This window comes from Gobio gobio (genome assembly GCF_949357685.1).
Source record: "Gobio gobio genome assembly, chromosome: 11".
Classification (NCBI taxonomy): domain Eukaryota; kingdom Metazoa; phylum Chordata; class Actinopteri; order Cypriniformes; family Gobionidae; genus Gobio; species Gobio gobio.
Window position 1 is genome coordinate 27,786,442 of NC_137104.1, and position 22,633 is coordinate 27,809,074.

At 38.4% G+C, this 22,633-nt stretch overlaps 1 protein-coding gene across 1 annotated transcript; it reads left to right on the forward strand.

Moving 5' to 3' along the window:
- Positions 1–283: 283 nt before the first annotated feature.
- ctps1a (CTP synthase 1a) lies at positions 284–20,697 on the forward strand. The gene is made up of 18 exons (XM_079829555.1): positions 284–489; positions 1,846–2,026; positions 5,419–5,589; positions 7,483–7,583; positions 7,659–7,775; positions 7,887–7,970; positions 8,113–8,193; positions 15,894–16,045; positions 16,163–16,295; positions 16,452–16,540; positions 16,725–16,819; positions 16,900–16,962; positions 17,053–17,096; positions 17,188–17,284; positions 17,375–17,430; positions 18,124–18,220; positions 19,985–20,129; positions 20,340–20,697. Exons 2-18 carry the CDS (start codon positions 1,849–1,851, stop codon positions 20,422–20,424), a joined length of 1,788 nt encoding a protein of 595 aa, XP_079685681.1. The 5' UTR covers positions 284–489; positions 1,846–1,848; the 3' UTR covers positions 20,425–20,697.
- Positions 20,698–22,633: the final 1,936 nt, after the last annotated feature.

Consider the following 22,633-nt stretch of genomic DNA (forward strand, 5'->3'; position numbering starts at 1 on the left):
CATCTTAAATTAGGGTGCGTCTAAATCAGCTCCCTTGCTCAGGGCACTGATCAAGGAGTCAGCCCATTGATTTATGTCCTGATCAGTGCCCTCCCTGACTACTGAACTAGAGAGCTGATTGAGCCGGTGATCCAGTTCTGTGGGTGGCGCTGTCACAAAAAAAAACTAGGGTCCTAGAACTGCGGTCCTAGAACTGAGGGCCTGAAACTGCAGCCTCTGGTTGTGCAGGAATCTCTCCGCTTGAACAAAACTCTACTCCTCATTACGAAACGCGCCTGCCTCCGGTTTTCCGTAGCTATTCCGCTACTCTGAGTCTGAGGTCGAGCAGCACGTGTAGATGAGCACTGTGCGTGAGTGTGTTGTGAACACGTTTATGATCGCTTTACAACAACGGCTATTGTTCTGTAGAGATCGATGTAGATCTGTCGTACCAGGCCAGTCGAGTTATTTTACACCAAGTATCCCTACAACGCATCTTCAGATCATCTGGTAAGTTGTTCGTTTCTTAGCTTTTTTGTGGAAACCGAAGTATGCGGATCATACCCGACAACACAACACAGTATACCAACTAGATAATACAATGATGAGAACTTGTTCTTTATCCAACGATAACAATTGGGGTTGTAGCCTTATAGATGTATAACAAACTCGTGTGCCCATTGAGCACATGTTACACGTCGCATGTAAGTTATGAATTATGATGATAGCCGAATCCAAATTGCCTACGTTACCTGTTATACATTTGCGAGATCCGTAATTTTACTGAGAGTTACTACCACAGTTACTGCAGTTTTTTAAAGTGTTGAAACTTGGTGTGATGACGAGCATCATCAAATAATGTATTAACAAAGCAACAAAAACGAAAGATTCAGAAAGCTTCTTAATATAACATTTGTTGTATTTCAGTAGTAGTGACTATAGTAAGTAACGTTAACTGGCTTTTTTGGCGAACTTTTTGGGAAACTTGTGGTTGCCATGGTGCCATAATGGAGCATGATTAACATTTAGTCAGGAATAGGATCCAAATCTTCCTCGTGTAAATGGTCAGCTGTAAATGTATGTTGCAATGAATCATGCCATTGCAACACATACATTTGAAACCTTAAGAAATAGATGAATTAGTGTATCTGCAATGTTGTAAATGTCTTGACTCCCTTAGATGTATGATGACTACTAAAAGAGTTTAATGATTAATGAAACTCTGTTCTGTCAGGTATTAAAGGGACAGTTCACCCAAAAATAAAAATTGTCATTTACTCACCCTCAAGTTGTTCCAAACCTGTATGAGTTTCTTTGTTCTGCTGAACACAAAAGAAGATATTTTGAAGAATGTTTGTAATCAAGCAGATAGAGCAACCATTCACTACCATCATTGGATAAAAATACTAGTGTAGTCAATGGTTGCTCTATCTGCTTTGTTACAAACATTTTTCAAAATATCATCTTTTGTGTTCAGCAGAACAAAGAAACTCATAGAGGTTTGGAACAACTTGAGGGTGAGTAAATGATGGCCGAATTTTCATTTGTGTGAACTATCCCTTTAATATGAAACAAAGAAACTCATAGATCATTGATTTGATATCTAGTCAGAGGGTTTCAAAGACCTGTTTGTTTTTTTAGAGAATTGATATTGTTGGCCTCATCACTGTGAAGTGCTTGCTCATGAGTTGGAGTTTGGCCATGTAAGATTACACTTAGAAATTGATCTTCATTAAATGATCAATATTTTTTTTTAACAAGAAACAAACTCAATGTTTCTTTTTATTGTGCAGACTGGTTTTATGAATAAAGATATTATGTCCTGTCAGATTAATCATATCCTATCCTTTCTTTTCATTTATCCAGCATATGATTGCCAGTATGAAGTATATTCTGGTGACGGGCGGTGTGATCTCAGGCATTGGGAAAGGCATTATAGCCAGCAGTGTCGGCACGATTCTCAAGTCCTGCGGCCTGCATGTCACAGCCATCAAGATCGACCCATATATCAACATAGACGCAGGAACCTTCTCGCCGTATGAACACGGTAATCTCACACTCATCATAGAAGCTCCTTCCACTTCTAAAACTGTTTTGCAGTTAAATGTTACAGTACATCTAAATCATATAATTTGATTTATAAATCTTAGACTATAAATAATTAAAACTTGCCATAAAAGCATGCAAGCATCTTATTTGAACAAACCCTAAACCCTAATTATTAGACTTTGACAAGTTTTTCTTACTACAGACATTATTTCTTTAATCGTGCAGTAGGGCCGGGCGATATGGCCTAAAAAAAAATCCCCGATTTTTTTTCACACAAAATCCGATTTACGATTTAAATAGATTTTTTTTTTTTTTCCTCCTACTTAAAAAAATAACGAGATAACAAAGAAATTGTAACAAGTTTTAACTTTTATATTGTTTATGTAAAAAAAAAATCTGGCTTGGTAGCACATACCTGGGGACCAAAACTTTCAGCATGTGAATAAACCCCGGCTATTTCACAGTAAGTATAGATGGGCACCATATATATTACAATATACATATCAAAGGTTTATGAATTATGCAGATACAATTATTTTTTATTAACAACAGTAGCTAATGTTCAAAAAAGTATAGTGAAAATGTAAATATTCTGCTCTTATTAAATATAGGTTAACATTGTTCTTTTATAGTCTCACACTGAACTGACCAACAGCTTCAGTGATTAATAAAGGAATTATTAAAAAAAAACAAAAAAAAGGCTATTTCTTCCACAATACAATACCCCTTTAAACTTTTAGTTTTACAAATCAAAACATAAAAAAAAAATAAAAAATGAAAATTGGATAGTATTTAGAGCTTTGAAGTGCTGGAAAAAGTGTGAAGCACTTGAAAACCCTTAAAGTGCTTGAATTTCAATCTCAAAATGTTGTACTAACCCCGAGATGAATAATGACAACAACATTAAATCCACGTGGTGTTACTACAGTAAATCATGGTGAATGTTGGTGATTTGTGACTGAAACCCCTGATCTTCTCTCATGTTGTTTCCACATCAGCTGTGTTTGATCTGATATCTATGGTTTATAACAGAATTCTGCGTCGAACGCTTCCACTAGATCTCGCAGTAGTGATTTTATTAATACTGTGGTGAATTCAAACTCTTTCTAGCTGGATCTCCCAGCGCTGTGTAGTAACGGTGTCACGAGATCGGCCCGTGTGAGCTGAGCTCCCGCTGCGCTGTCTATTACTGCTCCGAGCTGAGAAATGTCCGTGCAGCTCAAACGAGTAACGTTAGCGCGGTTCCGTTCAGACTTCAAACACACTTTGCAGCGGAGTATTGTTTGTTCTGCGACTGACGCCGACTGATTTATTTTTCTTAAGCGAAAAAGAACTTAAAATGCAACCACAAATCTAACACTGCAAACTGAAAAAGGTATTTTTTTAGTTTTACGATATTACTGCATAAAGTGCAACAAATAAATGTAGGAATATAAAAAATTACATGTTAATCAGAAAATAATCTCTTTTCAACAAAACAAGTGAAAATTCTAGGCATAACATCAGTTAATGGAAACGCCGTCGTTTCGCAATATTTTTTTTTCCAAAAGTTTTGGGCAAATCTGTAATGGAAACGCGGCGAATGATGTAGCTGGCAGGTTATGGTGATGTAGCTCTTAGCTGTTAAAGCTGTCCAGCAGTCTGTAGTTAGAGCAACCATCTAGGCATTATTATTATTATTAGAGACATTATTATTATTACATAGAGACGTAGCTAAATCTACACTACAAAAATAGCCTAATATATTCTGTCAATTAAAAAAAATCGAACTTTTATTTTGACGGGTTGCTGTGAAGATATTTGAGTGTCTGTGTTCCTGATGTGACAGTTTTCACAAATGAAACGGTAAATTCTCATGAAGTGACAGTTTATATATAGACTTTATTATATATTATATTATATAGTGACCATAGTCTGTAAAAAAAATGGACGTAGAGAAACTGGGGGAGGTTGCCGCTTGATAGTGACACACGGCAGAGATTACAAAGACAGTGAGCAGTTATTTCGGTTTTCACGTGACTCCGCCCCGTCAGTCACATCAAGTGCAGTTTGCAGGAGAGATGCAGGAGCAGTTATCTGTGTTTATAGATGTCCAGAATCACTATAGTAACTGCATGTTTTACACAGTTTATATACAGGTCAGTTAATTGCTGTTCTTTTTGTCTACGCGCTGACACACACACACACACACACAGACGGCGCGCGCAAGCCCCGAAGCCAGATCGCTTTCACTTTCGTGCTCATAAAGTTTGTCAATTACATGCGTTTAAAGGCTTGCCAGTTTCAACATTTAAAGCGATTGTGCACTATTCAAAAACAACAACGGACAATGTATCCGTTCAGGGCTCAGCTTTTTTCTGACACAGAGCCGAGCCGTGTCTCTGACAACGCGCGCGCCCTGAAGGCAGACCTCTTTCACCTGTGTCCTCACAAAGCTTGTCGACTCATTTGTATGTGGTTTAAGCCCTGCCAGTTTTCGACCATCAGATGTGTATTATGTTGAACTAATGCCTGATATATTGTGACAAACGAGCACTCAGACAGAAGCTCGTACATCCCGTGAAGATCGAGCACAGAGAGCAGCGCAGAAACGCAGTGTCAACGCTGTCCTGTGACTAAAGTCACTAAAGTAGCTTAGAAACTCAACCGTTATAGGCATACATTTTAATACCTTTTGAAGTAAGTACAAACCACAGCTTCATAATGAATAGAGACGGTATGAGTAATTCTCACACACAATCACGCTCTCATTAATGCATTCAAATACATGTAATGTAGGCCTACTGTGTTAATTTATCTGTATCTGATGTACAACAAGCAGAAATCTGCCCCATAGACAATAACTGCTGAAAGTGAACCGTTTCCTTCAAGTATTTTAAAATCCACAAAGAAATGCACTTTTTCATTAGAAAAAAAAAATCCACCTTTTAATAGTAGAAAATATTTACCTTATGAGGGCAAAAAAATAAAAGCAAAATAATCGTTCATTAATCGTAATCAAGGTAAAATGTTCAATTAATCGAGGTTTTTATTTTTGGTCAAATCGTTACAGCCCTACCCACGCGTGCAAAGAGATTCACTTGCAAACTGTCCCACATAATTATTGTGGGACCCGATATATCTAGAGAACAAAATATTGCAGAGACTTTGGAGTGGACAGTGTTAACCAACCACTTGAAACATTCCTGGCAACAGCATGCTAAGAAACCACTTAAAAAAATCTTAGCAGCCACATAGTAATTGTCCCCATAATCCCCATACACCACCATCAGAGAATGTAAAAATGTATCTTGAGGTGTAACTGTTATAAAGCATCTTTATTATTTATATGAATGATAATCTGAGCTCCTTGCTCTGTATATAAATATGATGTGCTTTGGTTTTTCGTAGGTGAGGTGTTTGTTTTGGATGATGGGGGAGAGGTTGATTTGGATCTGGGCAACTATGAACGTTTTCTGGACATCAGGCTTACCAAAGACAACAACCTGACCACTGGAAAAATCTACCAGTCTGTCATCAACAAAGAGCGCAGAGGAGATTACCTGGGCAAAACCGTGCAGGGTGAGTTGGGGGTGTTGTATTAATGTGCGTAATAGGGATTGCACAGACTAGTCGACTTCAATGCTCTTCCATGACGTGACTAGTCGCTGATCTTGGTCTGTAGAGGGAGCAACAAGATAAGGATCTTTGAAGTCCACTTTTACGCTCCATTTCCAATAGTTAAAATGACAAATAAATGCATACTCTGAGCACTCCACAAGATAAGTTTGATTATACCATCTGGACGCTCAAAATTGATCTGATGAATGCACGTTTTAAACAGCTTATTGTACACACAAGTTAATCACCCTTCTTCGCTGCTGCGTTGTACAGATGTACTGGGCATGTAGCTCGAATAGAGGATGATTGGTGGATGCTGAAAGTGACAACATGGTACCCCTGATTTAGAACGAGCAGAAATCTGTGGGAAATATAACGACCCAAAGACAAAAGAACTGATAAAAATAAGCTGTTATGTAGGTGAAATAGCCTTGTGAGCAGCGCGGCGTCATAGCTGTGCACAAGGCAACCTGCGTTCAAGTCTCAAGGTTCAGGCTTATAACGATGTCTTCAGCGACTAGTCGACGTCAACTCGACTTTCATCCCGTACATGTCGACTTAAATCTGAAGTTGTTCTACCCATAGTGTGTAATGGTTATGTCTTGTGACTGTACTTGGGCATGCCTTGCCCCATAGACTTTCATTTTAAGTGCATTTTTACAAACTTAGACACTGTCAAAAAGATTTTCTGTGGCAATCAACAGCATGCTGTCTATTAGGGGTGTAACGGTACACGTATTCGTATTGAACCGTTTCGGTACAGGGCTCTCGGTTCGGTGCGCGTGTGTACCGAACGGTTATGAATGCAATCTTTAACAGTTAACAGTCGGCTTGTTTAAAGCGCGGAACACACTTCAATCCTAGTTCCCACACGAACATATTGAGTAGTCAGTCCATTTTATCTCGAAATTCAAACGATAAATGCCGTTTTAACGCTCTTTAATGTGATGTGACTGATAGACTCGTATCAGTTCAACTTCAAGCGGCGAAAGAATAAATAGAATAAATAAATATAAATTAATATCTTAAGGTATGTTGAGGATACATTACAACTTACTGAAACGTATCATATGTTGTGTAATCGCTCCATCGGTGTTTCAACCGCGGAAAGACAATAAAACAGCTTGAAAACAATGTTGTGTAGATTCAAGTTTACCTCATTCAGTGTCCACAGCTATCAGTTCACTAGAGAGATTAACTCTTTCACTGAATACATGCACTATATTAGCCTATATATTCATTATATTAGCTTGTATATAGTCATTATATACTACTTAGCCTGTTAGTGATGTCTTGTTTATTTAATGTATGTTTAAATAAACCTGTCATTAAAATTATAGCCACTAAATGATTATATTTCAACAACAAATTGGAGAAAAAAATAATAATTAGATTTAGAAGTTAATGCAAAAACTGCCTTATGTGAAGCTTATGAGTGTTGATTATTATATCTAAAAATAAATAGCAAATTAATTTTGGCTAATAGTTTGGGCTCTGTTGTAAATCTTTAATAGCAATATGTAAGTAAGGGCTCCCTATATAGTTTACAGCATTATCTTTAAGAAACGTTTAGTTATAACTGAATTCATTTAAGGACTGACACAATTTTTTTTTCATTAAACCTCTGTTGAATAAAAATTAATAAAAAGCAATTTTGTAAAACTGCTGTACCGAATCCGTACCGAACCGTGACTTCAAAACCGAGGTACGAACCGAACCGTCAGTTTTGTGTACCGTTACACCCCTACTGTCTATAGACCTTAACGTGTATAGATCAGTCGTCTAAATGGGCTTTAAGCATACTGTTTATGTCTTTGTTCTCCTTATGTTTCATTGTATAATTATTTGTTCCAGTGGTGCCACACATAACTGATGCTATTCAGGAGTGGGTGATGCGTCAAGCTAAAGTTCCTGTAGATGATGATGATGTTGAGCCCCAGGTTTGCGTCATTGAGGTGAGTAAAGATAAAGTAAATATTTTAACTTTTAACAGTTTTCTGATGTCTGAAGTTCTGTACATCTTCTTGCAGTTGGGAGGTACGGTCGGAGACATAGAGAGTATGCCTTTCATCGAGGCCTTCAGACAGTTCCAGTTTAAAGTGAAGAGAGAGAATTTCTGTAATATTCATGTCAGTCTGGTACCTCAGGTAAGGAGGTGTGCGCATTCACGTCAGCACGCACAGAACTGATCATTATAGAACTTATCACTGTACATGTACGCATGCCCTGGTAATGTGAGTCTCGATCATGATGTCTAGCCCAGCGCTACAGGAGAGCAGAAGACCAAACCCACTCAGAACAGTGTGAGAGAACTTAGAGGCCTTGGACTATCGCCTGACCTGGTGAGTCAAGTTTCATAGAGAATGTTTATGTTCAAAATAGCTTGATTTTTATTTTATTTTTTTTAATTTTGATCTGCAATAAATTAATTTAGAGAGAACTTCTATGAGATTTCTGAGTGTTCTTTTATTCTTGCTTTTGCAGGTAATGTGCCGATGCTCTACTCCACTTGAAACCTCCGTTAAAGAGAAGATATCCATGTTCTGTCATGTGGAACCTGAACAGGTTAGTCTGGATTCCACCAATGAGCTACTTTTACTTTACCTTTTAGCTGTTGGTGTAATGTCATAAAAGTTGTTAAATCCATGTTGGAAAAACACGTAAAATGCTTCTTTCGGTTGAAACTTATTTAAAATATGTCTCAAAGACAATGTGTCTCATTCACTAATAATTGTGTGAATTATGTGAATTTATAGGCACAGAACATTTCTGTCCAATCAACAATGTGCATATACAAATGAATTTGTGTTAAATCTCAATCTGTTAAAGAATTTATAGTATTATAAATGAGTGACCAAGTACTTGAAGTTAGACAATAGGATAAAAATCACCCATATATATATACTTATTTATTTATTTATTTTTATATATATATATATACATACTAGGGCTGCAATGCGTGAAATGCGAAATGCGTGCGTGAAATGCGTCGACGCGTCGGCGGCACATTATTTACGTTCTAGAATGGAACAGAAGATCTAGAATAATGGCAGCTTCTGCTCCCGGGCATAGTGAAAATGATCATTTATCATATAAAGCCAGACCGCGACATTCAAAAGTGTGGGAGTACTTTAAACAGAAGCCGAATTAAACTGTGCTTTGTTCGCTCTGTAATGCCGGTTTCACACTGCACGCGGTGGCAGAGCAGAAGCTGTGCGCGTGAAGAGCGGGAGCTTTCACACTGCAGTCAGTGTTGCCAAGTCCGCTTTTTTCCACGGAATTGGGCTACTTCTACACTGTTGCCGCGGGCTGTGTCTCATGTCCGCGGGTTGAAGCAAAAAAACACATATTTAACCCCCCGAACGCGATGTTTACCAGAGAACCTCCCCGAAACGCGATTGGGCTTGTTTTGGGCTAGTTTTGAGTAACGAATGGGTGGGTTTTGTTGTGTAAACCTGGCAACCCTGCTGCCAGTGTTCTCTCGCGCATCTGAACGCGCCACGCGTGTATTGCATGCATTTTACAGTCTATGACTGCAACAGACGGTCACATTTTCCTGGGTTCTTCTCCGACCCCAGTACGTCTCGTGCTTTTATTTATTATGGGCTGCATATCTGCTGTAAATGCGACCTGGTTCCGCTCTGTCCCAAACACATATGCATAATAACTTGCTGTATATAGGTAGTTTGCATGATTAAAGTAACATTAAAGTTAAGAAATGCCTCTAGCTTTAATCATTTAAATGTGTCTTTGAAGTTTGGGCAAAAACTTCTGGCAGCTTTAGTCGTTGTTTATGCACATGTATATCTTCAAAATAGACGACTAGTTATACATTAATACTATGCTGAAAGCTCCTGTGTGTGAACCTTTTGCAGATAAATACAAGTGCATTTTCGTTTACTATTGACACAAATCAATAAGTAAATCATACTCAACTACTATAGTAAACAACATTTCCTAATTAGGCCTACTCTGTATACATTTTATGATGAATAGTATCATTATATATTATGTCTAAAAAGCTTCTTGTGTTCATATATTTCATTATAAAATGGCATACTATGTACACTACCCTTCCTGAAATACAATTAATATTGTCATCATTCATTGATTTCATGTTAAAATAATATACAAATTCACTACCCTCTTTGAAATACAATAATCAGTAAAAAAGAATAAGATTAATCTGGAAAAATAATTGTTAGATTAGTCGACTAATCGGAAAAATAACCGTTAGATTAGTCGACAGAAAAAATAATCGTTAGTTGCAGCTCTAATACATACATACACACATATACTGGGAATGGGCATTCGATTAAATTCATCGGGAGAATTAGCGATCGACTGTCGATTAATCATTAATATTTTTTATAATAAAATTAATTATTTAACTTGTATAATTAAAAAATGCAATGAATACAAAAATACAGCGTGTTTTTCCTCGATGAGACCTTTATTACAAGATCAACTTGTGGCAGACCGTATACGTTCAGTTAGGCAAACCGAACATAGGCTATGCGGTCCTCTAAAGCAGCGGAACCTGCAGCTGCGAGCCGGCGTTCTTAAACAGAGACCTCATTTGTTCCAAAATAATAAAAAAGAATCATGTTAAACAATGACTTAAACAAAAAACATAATACTTAGATCTGACAGGTTTTGCCAACATGTAACTCAAAACTGGCAGGCTTTCTGTGAACAGGACCGCTGAGTCCATTTGCCAGTCATCACTAGCCGTGTTTCCATTCAATTTCGCAAAAACCCATTTTTTCTCCCATATATCGCAAAAAAGATTTTACGCTCACACTAGAGTTTTTTCGCATTCAGGTCACCTGGTACGGTCACACATTGCTCCCACACAGGGCTTACATATTATTTTTACGGGCTTACATATTATAACAAGATCTTATGCTCTTAAAATTACATATATTTTATAATAAGGGCAGTGGCGTAACTTTAACCTAGTAGGCTAATGACAGACCCCGGAGCAGCCACAAATATCATAACTATCTATAGGCCTACTGTAATAAGACATATTCAAGAAATTTTTTAAAACCGAAAGACCCTATAGTTTCAGCCGCACTCAAAGGCCGCAGAAACAGCCCAGTTACACACGTCAATCCATTCCCGACGATCTTGGTTTGCTTCTTATTTATTAAATATACAGGCAAATAGTGTATTAAATATTGATCAAAATTAAAATACAATTCATACAAAACCAAATTCATTTTAAAGAAAGACTTTCTAGAAAACACAATTCAACAAAGTGTTCAAAATCCATGTACCCAGACATATGCACATCTGATGTTTACTCATGCTGCTCACTTTTCATAATTAGCATATGAAATAAAAAAATTATAATATTTTAACAAAGCCTAACTATATGAAACTAAATAGGCCACGTTTTCTTTAACCCTCTGTCCAACGAAGTCGTCGGCGCCTTCTGATGGATTTTTTCCTTTATGACAGCGTGGAAACAAATCACTATCTCCATAATGTCTAGCCATACAGATAAGTGGAAGACATAATTATAATAAACAGTAAACTCTCTACTTTTATTTGTGTACACTCACAATAACGGCAAAGGCCGTGGATTCTGGGAACAGATTATTTTGCACTCCACTCCAAACGCTGTCTTCATTTCAAAAATATATTTTGTTTATTAAACGCAGTTTTTCATTTCAAAAGCATTTCTAAATTCAGTTTATATTTCCAACAAACGAAATTCCAAGCCAAAATAACGAAGTGGTAAGTTTTGAGTTATCATCATGAAGATTCAAACTTTTCGCTCGTCTCGGTATGTGGCAATGCGTCAAAGTGGATCATTCTTTACAGTATGTTTGGAGAGAAGACGAGACGGAGTTCTTTATTAAACTCATAAAAAACAATAGAATATAAAATGACACAATTTATCATAACACTTCATATGTGCCACTCAAGTATAAGGTGCCTTCCTTGCCATCAATGCTTGGATAACACACACGTCTCTTTCCATTAAAAATAATGGCGCGTGGTGGCTGGGATATACATAAACATATACAACAACAATATACGTAGCATCATTTTTGTAATTACGTATTAGGAGAAGAGAAAAATTGTTTGTCGCATAACATCAGTTAATGGAAACGCCGTCATTTCGCAATATTTTTTTTTCAAACGTTTTGGGTAAATCTATAATGGAAACGCGGCGAATGATGTAGCTGGCAGGTTATGGCGATGTAGCTCTTAGCTGTTAAAGGGGTGGTAAAACACATTGTTTTGAAGGCTTGACTGTGTTTGTGGGGTGCACTGTAACATGTGTTCATGCTTCGTTTTAAAAAAAAAATCATTATTTTTCATATATTTGACATTTATTCTACACTGTTCTGTCCCTCCTTGTAAAACGGTCTGATGCTTTCCGGGTTGTATGAAGCCAGTCCCTCAAAAATACGCAGTGGGCTCTGATTGGTTAGCTGGCCCAGTGTGTTGTGATTCGCTAACCGCAGTGCACGTTTGTCGGAAACGTCACGCCCCTTCACCGGTAGACTGTGCTTTGGTCAGTATTAGAAACGATGGCGTCAATAAAACCACACCAATCTGAGCCCGAATCAGACCCAGAACATTTGAGTGAAGATGATCGAGCAGAACCTGTTCAGTCCTAATGAGTAAAGACTGCGGATCTATAGTGATCGCTACTGAATGGCACTTTAACTTTTGTATTTTTAGAACGATTATAGCCAAATATCTGTCGCAAGAACTATTAACCCAAAACACTAAACACTGGCTTTACTATAGTAGCCAAATCACACACAGAACCATGTTTAGCATGCCTGTAGATAAATAATACATAAAAGCTCTAATCAAAGAATCATTTACACTAATGCCAGGTTCACTGTTGAGATTTTAACGTTAGTGTTTGTAACGATAGGTGTTCGTCGGATAACGTTAAGTATGAATAAGCATTTAACAGACTGGTTTGCAGAACAGCGTTGTCATCTGTTTACTTCCTTGCTACAACCTATTACAGGAAAACACATCGATGAAAAATAAATCAGACTTACAGGTTGTGGCCCGTGAACAGCTTCTGTTTGTAAATCCAACTTTCAGGTCAAGCCGTTGTGCATATCCTGTATTGAACTCGCGAACATTGTGAAAGTTTTCCTCCTTGAAATGTGCTGCGGGAGGGAGCCCCGCGCGCGTCATGCATTCACACACTGGCAGTGTTTGTCTCACGCAGCTGACGTTGTGCAAATCCGGTGTTGAACTCGCGAACATTGTGAAAGTTTCCCTCCGTGAGATGTGCTGCGGGAGCCCCGCACGTGCCTGTTCCCTTCTGTCTCATACACACGTGCATATAACATGTGGTATGTTAAACGCTCTGTAACGCACCCCTGTCCCTTTGAAGGCTGAACAAAGCAAGTGCCCCAGACCTGCAATTCGGATGAATATAACAGCGTTTCCTCGGCATCGCGGCAACAACACTCCAGCCTAACTATACCACAACAGCGCCGCGATACAAAATGGCCTCACCCCCCCTTATTTAATATTCTCGGAGGAGGGGTTTATGTAAATATTGAGCCTGTTGATAATCACCAACCCTGGAGGAATGTGTGTAGTCGCCTGCTGGCCGTTTGCTGTAGTTCTTAGAAATGGATTTCTTTAAAAGCAAATATCTCCCTTTGCTTTAAACTTTGAACGTTGTAACTTTGCAGATGTTGTTTATGCTAAAGCAGCAACATTACAAGCTAGCTAAAGTTAGAATAGTGAAATCGTGGTTTACCACCCCTTTAATGCGGTCCAGCAGTCTGTAGTTAGAGCAACTCTCTCAGCTTTGCTCAATTCTTTTAACAGCTGCTGCTTTCGTTTTTTGTAGTCAGTTTCTGTGATGGAATTTGATATGCTGGTTCCAATAACTGTATCAGTTCTCGAAAACCATTGCCCTCAACAATATTGAGGGCAGAATATCCAACTCAATGAACTTGCAGATCCCTTAGGTAATTTTCTCTGCTCATTGTGCATCACAGCTCCGAGTCCGTGCTAACGCCGACTTGATGCTAGGTTGAGACCGAGCAAGATGCACCGCCACCGACATTAACTAGGGACGGATGCACTTTGTTTAAGTGGTACATCATTTGAGTCGTGGCCGTGTTGTACTTATACACGACATCGCAATGTTTGCAGTGAACTTCACCACACAGTGAAATTCATTTAATTGCTTCAAGACTCTCACTACGCAATGCAATCTGCATTAGATTAAAGGGGTGGTAAAACACATTCTTTTGAAGGCTTGACTGTGTTTGTGGGGTGCACTGTAACATGTGTTCATGCTTCGTTTAAAAAAAAAATTGCCTTATTTTTCATATATTTGACCTTTATTCTACACTGCTCTGTCCCTCCTTGTAAAACGGTCTGATGCTTTCCGGGTTCTATGAAGCCAGTCCCTCAAAAATACGCAATGGGCTCAGATTGGTTAGCTGGCCCAGTGTGTTATGATTCGCTAACCGCAGTGCACGTTTATCGGAAACGCCACGCCCTTTACCGGTAGTCTGTGCTTTGGTCCGTATTAGAAACAATGGCGTCAATAAAACCATACCAATCTGAGCCCAAATCAGACCCAGAACATTTTAGTGAAGATGATCGAGCAGAACCTGTTCAGTCCTCAAGAGTAAAGACTGCGAATCTCTAGTGATCGCTACTGAATGGCACTTTTGTATTTTTAGAACGATTATAGCTAAATATCTGTGGCAAGAACTATTAACCCAAAACGAACACTAAACACTAGCTTTACTATAGTAGCCAAATCACACACAGAACCATGTTTAGCATGCCTGTAGATAAACAATACATAAAAGCTCTAATCAAAGAATCATTTACACTAATGCCAAGTTCGCTGTTGAGATTTTAACGTTAGGTGTTCGTCGGATAACGTATGAATGAGCATTTAACAGACCGGTTTGCAGAACAGCCTATTACAGGAAAACACATCGATGAAAAATAAATCAGACTTACAGGTTGTGGCCCGTAAACAGCTTCTGTTTGTAAATCCAGCTTTCAGGACAAGCTGTGGTGCAAATCCTGCATTGAACTCGTGAAGATTGTAGAAGTTTTCCTCCGTGAAATGTGCAGCGCGCGCGTCATGCATCCACGCACTGGCAGTGTTTGTCTCGCGCAGCTGACGTTGTGCAAATCCGGCATTGAACTCGCGAAGATTGTGGATGTTTTCCTCTGTGAAATGTGCAGTGGGAGGCGCGCCCGTCATGCATGATTCACACTGGCAGTGTTTGTCTCGCTGAATGGCTGCTCATGAATTGCAACGGACGAATATTGTCCATTATGTCACATTTTCCAGTCTTCTCCTCCGACCCTGTCTATCTCGTGCTTTTATGATGGGCAGCATATATCAGAGACCTGTTCCCCTCTGTCTCAAACACATGCATATAACATGCTGTATGTTAAACGCCCATCCCCAGACCTGCAATCCGGATGAAAATAACAGTGTTTCGTCGACATTGCAGCAACACCACTCCTGCCTATACCACTATACCACAACAACAGCGATACAAAATGGCCTCACCCCCCCTTATTTAATATTCTCGGAGGAGGGGTTTATGTAAATATTGAGCCTGTTGATGTCACCAACCCTGGAGAAATGTCTGTAGTCGCCTACTGGCCGTTTGCTGTAGTCCTTAGAAACTGATTTCTTTAAAAGCAAATATCTCCCTTTGCTTTAAACTTTGAACGTTGTTACTTTGCAGATGTTGTTTATGCTCAAGCACGCTATTATTACACGCTAGCTAAAGTTAGAAAAGTGAAATTGTGGTTTACCACCCCTTTAAAAAAAAATGCATTAGATTAATCGATAACAAATTAACGTGATCGACGAAATTCTTAACGATCAATTATCGATCAGCGATTAATCATGCCCATCCCTAATACATACACACACACATACACACACACATACACACACACACACACACACACACACACACACACACACAGAGCTATGGAAAAAATTAAGAGACAACTTAACATTGAGAAATCAATGGTAAGTGGTCTCTTAATTTTTTCCGTGTGTGTATATATATCTTCAAGTATGTGATTTTTGTATATGTACGGTTTAAGTTGTTCCGAGGTTTTTCCGTAAATAGAGAATTTATTTTAGTATGAAAGTTGTTTATTCATGATTTGTATGTGAAAACATTTGTACACACAATTTTGTGCGTAAAGTTGTGTGTATCTACGCGTAGTAAATGAATCCCAATAATCTCAGTTGGTCTTCTTTATAGGTGATCTGCGTACATGATGTATCGTCCATCTACAGAGTGCCACTGCTCTTAGAAAATCAGGGTGTTGTGGATTACTTTTGTCGCAGACTGGACCTTCCCATTGAAACCAGACCCAGAAAGATGCTTGCAAAGTGGAAAGAGATGTCAGACAGGTTAGATTTCATTTAAAACTCTTGATAAAATTGATATTGAGTTATAATAGATTATGTAGGCCAAGATTATCCTCCTTTGAGGATTTTATTTTTTTGTTTTCTGTGTTTGTATGGTAGATCGGACAGGCTATTAGAGCATTGCTCCATTGCTCTGGTGGGGAAGTACACAAAGTTCTCAGACTCGTATGCCTCTGTGATCAAAGCCTTGGAGCACTCCGCCCTCGCCATCAGCCACAAACTAGAGGTTAAGGTGGGTAAAACCTTTAACATGGCCTTTTGTATTTGGTTTAGCAGATGTAACAGATGGGTAACTGTCTAATTTGACCTTTTTAAAGAATAGTTCATCTTTAAATTCTGAATATACAATTGTATTAATGAATCTTTCTCTTTTTGCTTCTGTCTCTAGTATGTTGACTCTGCAGATTTGGAGCCCAGTACATTACAGGACGAGCCAGTGAAGTACCATGAGGCCTGGCAGAAACTCTGCAGCGCGGAGTGAGTAATGCTTCCTAATAAATGTATTTCAGTAACATCTATTCTGCTTAGTAAGATAATGTAAACACCTTAATGATGTTCTTTTATTGAGGAGAATTCAGGAAACAGTTAAAGATCTTGATTTTTGCCAGTTATCCTGATGTGGTTTTGTTAATATTATTGCTGTTGTCTCTCATGACATCAGTGGTATTTTAGTACCGGGAGGTTTCGGAGTACGAGGGACGGAGGGCAAGATTCAAGCCATCAACTGGGCTAGGAAACAGAAGAAGCCTTTCCTGGGTAGGACCTCTTTAAAATGAATTTAAACTCCAATGTGCAGCGGCTGTGAATGTAACCCATCTGTACTATTCATTTTCCAGGTGTGTGTTTGGGGATGCAGCTAGCTGTGTGTGAATTCGCTAGGAATATGTTGGATTGGACAGGTAAATTCTTCCTTCACGAAACAATGTTGTACACATGACTCAATTTACCAAGCCATGTTGAATAATGTGTGACTTTTCTGTTTTACCTAGATGCTAACTCCACAGAATTTGACCCAGAAACAAAACATCCTGTGGTGGGTTTAAATGTGATTTTCTGGTTCATTTTGGATCAAAAACAATAGAGCAGATATAACTGTATAATGTTTTTAATTTGTCATCTCACAGGTTATTGACATGCCAGAGCACAATCCAGGGCAAATGGGGGGAACTATGCGGTTGGGGAAAAGGCGAACTATTTTCAAAACCAAAAACGGCATACTTAGTAAGTGCATTTCAGTCACTGTAATACCATATTGATGATTTAATAGAGAACTTGTTTAAATGCATGATATTGTTGATTTCTCTCTCACAGGAAAACTTTATGGAGACGTAGATTACGTAGAGGAAAGACACAGGCATCGCTTTGAGGTACATAATCTCTACTTAAAAAAAATAAATGATGTTTGTACATGTACAATGTAACAGTGAATACAGTACTGTGGTAGTATTCACAATAAATCTGTCATGATTTTTCTGGTGGTATAAATTAAGCAATCTTGTTTATTATTTGACAATTTTTGACTGAATTTTTGTTATCTTTAAATATGTTGTTAGGTAATGGTAAGTTGATTTATTTCTGTGAAACTGTTCAAAATGTCAGTTTCAATAAATCCTCTGATGGGTTTGTATTGTCTCTCAGTTCCCGTGAGGCATTTTGCTTGTTATAGCCTTTTCTCCATCAGTAGCTGTTTATCAGATTTATGGTTCATTCAGACTGAAAATACCTCACTCTGTCCAACCGAGCTCAATCCGATTTCGATGTAAACTTGAAATAATCCCATCAACAGGAAAAAAAAATCCACTTGAATCTGACTATTTTCACAATCGGATCGAAAAATACCAGGCCCAGTGCTGTGATGTGAATATTAACATACATTTTACATAATTTAACCATGCGGGTTTATTTACGTCTCAAGTCTTACAAACTGGTCAGTGAATTAAATTTGGATTCTGATTGAGGAAACTTAATGTAAACATACCTAGTAAAGGTAAAAATGATTTGTATTATCCTTAGGTGTAGTAGCATGCATGAACCCAGTATTCTTCCTTCTGTCTGAGCAGGTGAACCCAGAGCTGAAGCAGCATTTTGAGGACAAGGGCTTCCATTTTGTGGGTCAGGATGTGGAAGGAGAGAGAATGGAGGTCATAGAGCTGGATGGTATGTTAAAGAACACGACAACCTCTCAAATATACCAAGATTATTTGGGATGTTTTGTTTTGAATCTTTAGGTTTGTTAAAAAATGGCAACGCGAATGTTAAAGGGATAGTTCATTTACTCACCCTCATGTCGTTCCAAACCCCTAAGAACGTTTGTTTATCTTCGGAACACAAATGAAGATCCTTTTGATGAAATCAGAGAGCTTTTTGTTCCTCCTTTGACAGCTAAGATTACCACATTCACGCTTAAAAAAGTTAATAAAGAGATTGTAAAACGAATCCATTTGAATTAAGCGGTTTAGTCCAAATTGATGCTTTTTGTGATGAACTGATTTAATTTATGCTTTTATTCACATATAAACATTGATAAACTCGCACATCAGTTATGGTAAATCGAAGCTCAAGCATGTTTGCTTGACGTGCAAGAACCAATGAGGTTTGTTCTCGCATGTCAAGCATGTTTGGTTGAGCTGTTTTTTTTTTTTTTTTTTTTTTTTTTTTTTTTGGAGAAAGTGTGAACATTTATTGCAGTTTTTCTGAATTGCTAAAACACATTTCTCGAAACCATCACCCACTTTCTGTAAACCTTAAACACAATACCAAATTCAGAGAACTTCTGACTCTTCTGGAAAAGATTATTTATTGACCATTTTATGTGCTCAAAATCAAACAATGCTTTCATATCACACACACAGTGAGTCAATATTATAAACACTACAGATCATTCATTTGACACTGCATCAAAAAACAGGGAACACAGAATCCAAAGCATGCACATTTTACAATTATGTAAAAAAGTACAGTAATCACAATTTACAGTAGTGACGTGAATGCATTGTATACTGTATGCACTGCACTTATAGAACTGAATATTGTATAATAGGCCTATTGAATGTCTGTATATTCAGCACTTGCATAGTGAAAATACAGTAACTCGTCTGCAAAACCAAAAAGGTTTTTAAAAAAATACTCTAAATGAAAAGCATGTTACAATACACTAAAAAGAGTTGTGCAACTGCAAAATGGAAGTCAGTGAGAGATTGATTCTGCCTCAGCATCACGTCTTCATCTTGGATCCAGCCTGAGGACTTTGTCCACATCACAGGCAGTGTCGTCTCTTGCCAGACAAAAAGAAAAACCCTCTGGTGTGCCGGATACAGCCTGACGACATTCTCCACACCTTGCTCTTTTTCATCCTCATCCTCCTTGTTCACCACTTCTTGCACATACTCTTCCTCCTCCCCCTCTTATATTGTTGGTATCAACATTGAATGATGACAACTGTTATAGTTGTGTAAATTTTGCCTGCCGGTGTTTTGAAAGCTGTTTAGCGTGCAGCACAGAGCAAAATGTGTTTTAGTGAGTGAGAATGTGTTTAGAGTTGTGCAAAAATGAGATTTGCAAATGGTGTTTTAACTACCTGAACTTGTTTAATGGTTTACAGAAAGAGTGATGTAACAAATTGGTTTAGCCTATTGAGAATGTGTTTAGGATAATGGGAGTCAATTTTAGCAATTTAAAAAAGAAGCAAACATTATTGAATGTCGGACCAGTAATTTTATCCACAAGAACACCAAAAAACAGACTGGTTTTGAGAAACTTGTAAAATATTAAGTCCATTCATCTAAAGCAGTTCTACCTCCACGAAAAGGAAACGCTCAGCAATGGGTTACCATAGAAACAAGCACATCAACAAAAAATTATATTTACAGTTCTTAAAAAAAATTGTCCACCATTAGTTTGACTTTTTTTTTTTTGTTTCAGATCACCCATATTTTGTTGGTGTCCAGTATCACCCAGAATTCACATCGAGACCCATAAAACCATCTCCACCATACTTTGGCCTGCTGTTGGCAGCTGCGGGGAGGCTTCCTGCTTATCTGCAGAAAGGCTGTCGGCTGTCACCACGGTATGAAGTTCCCTAAGCAGCAGTTTATCCCAATGTCATCCCAAGATGTATCAATAAAAATAAAAACTGGATGCCATCTCTGGAAAAGAGACCTCAAACAAACCATCTTGAAGCAGCAGAGCATTCTTTTAACAGCTGTTGGAACCTCTGAGCAGTGGCTATTTTACAAGCTTTGCATGATACCAAATGAAAGTTGTTTTCTGTTCACAGAGACACGTACAGTGACCGGAGTGGCAGCAGTTCCCCAGACTCAGAGATTGCTGATTTTAAACTCTGTTCAATTGCTCAGGAATGAATGTTAATGGTGCCCTCTGATCTTGTCAGTAAACAGCATGATTGCCAGACAAGCTTTTAGTTTGTCTTTATCCCCCTCCCATGGTTTAAGGGCCTGGTTTTGAAAAGAATGTTGTGGTTTTAAATTGACTGGTTTTAGTCAATGAGAGAATTAACATGGTCATTTTCCCTTGTTCATGTCAAATAAATTTGTGGAATAAAGTTGTAGACTTGCTGTGGTTTATTGGATAAACAAGTATCAGTCATACAGTGAATGTAATAAAGTCACTTATTTAACATTATAGATTCATAATTTTAATTAGACAGTCAAGTTTGATTTGCAAATTGTGAAAGTTTAAATAAAGTAGTCATGTACACCAGTCACTGAGAAACAAATAGCAAGAGCCAAGGATTGTCTTAATGCACCAAGTGCTTTTATTAAATAAAAAAGCCAGTTGCAGAAGCACTACAGGATTAGGTTTGATTTGCACCAGCCATGGAACCACTTGAACATCCACCTGCTCATCAAAACACCTGAGCACCTAAAGAGAGAAAAAAAGAGGGGGTGAGCTTTAACCTACACACCAAAAGAGTTTCCAAAAGTTACTGATCTCAGCCCCATATCCGCAAGTTTCATCCAGCAGTCACCATTAAAAAAAGTAATCATCATTGATCAGGAATCAATTATACCCTCAAAAGCTGAAGGCATATTACCTGCACAACACCCATGTAAACACTGCTGATCAAAAGCTTCAGAGCACCTAAAGAGAAGAAAAGAGGTGGCGCTATAATAAAAACCTATACACCAAAATAGTTCCCTAAAGTTACTGATCTCAGCCCCATATCCGCAAGTTTCATCCAGCAGTCACTATCAAAAAAAGTCATCATCATTGATCAGGAATCAATTTCACCCACAAAAGCTGAAGGCAACATACCTGCACAACACTGCTGATCAAAAGCGTTGGAGCACCTAAAGAGAAAGAAACAGGCAAAATAATGAGCTATAAAACATACACAACAAAAGACCGTTTTCACAGGCACTGATCTCAGCCCCATTTCCGAAAGTTTCATCCAACAGTCACCATTTTAAAAATAATCATCATTGATCAGAAATTACACTATCAAAAGCTGATAATAACATACCTGCACTTGTACCACAGGTCATCAGCACCTTAAAGAGGGAAGAAAAGAAAACATTAACAGGAGCCACAGAAATCAGTCTCCATGCAAGAACAACTCAGCAACTAGTGCTGAATGTTGGACAGTAGAGTGACCTACACAGACACCAGCAGACAGGTGGTCAAAGTCTCCCCATTAATTTAGCACGTAGTTGGACAATCTGGTGCACACAGAGTGCACAGATTAATCAGAAACACGTGCAAAAGGAGGTTGACAATGAACTTACCAGCATTTGGCATGCATGTTAGGCATCTTCTCACTGGAAGCACTGCACCTTCTGATGAAGAAAAAAAAAACTTTTAAAGTCAAATGACTAAACACTTGGAGCAATTAGAGCAGTTAAAGCTGGCTCAGAACGTTAATTTGATTCTCATAATAGAGCTGGTCTCTCAGAGAGGGCAAGTTTGTCATCATAGCCAACATGAAGACTAACTTTAAAACAGAAACCAACCTTTTACAGAAGGTTCCCTCAGCCCATCTCAATGAGCATTGTGATTGCAGGACATTTCATCCATCCGAGAACACGGTCATCTTATGCACCTTCCAACCTGCATGAAAGTAACTGTTAGGCAGGGCTACGTAATATACGACAACATGTTTCGGTTGTCCTTTTCCTTAATGTTGCTGGGACAGCTACAGGTTAACCGTTCAGCGACCGTCGGTAAAAGTGTTGCTATCGGCTCCTGTTTGACCGCGCCTGCTATAGATGAACAGGAACGGCTTCGATCAGGGCCGTGAACCGCTATTTTAATAGCCGTAATATCTCATGCACGAGCCAACGCCAATTTCAACAAGTAGAGTTTAATTAGTATTCGTTACCCGCTAAATACGTTTGGACGTGTAGTTAACTTCAACTGTACATAATACCATATTAAAGTTGATTAAGTTAACGTTACCTCTGCAGTAGTAATGGCGGTGGAACCTCGTGGTGAACCGAAACTCCACGTTTAACGAACACCTGAAAGAGCACACAAAGGGAAAAATCAGCATGACCGACACGAACTTACAATAAATATTACAAAAAAGGATGTATGGAAACGTAACGTGTAATG

Coding starts and splice junctions, on each gene's coding strand:
- ctps1a (XM_079829555.1), top strand. CDS start 1,849: ATGATTGCCAGTATGAAGTATATTCTGGTGACGGGCGGTGTGATCTCA. Junction 2,027..5,418: donor CTTCTCGCCGTATGAACACG/GTAATCTCACAC, acceptor GGTTTTTCGTAG/GTGAGGTGTTTGTTTTGGAT. Junction 17,285..17,374: donor AACCAAAAACGGCATACTTA/GTAAGTGCATTT, acceptor TCTCTCTCACAG/GAAAACTTTATGGAGACGTA.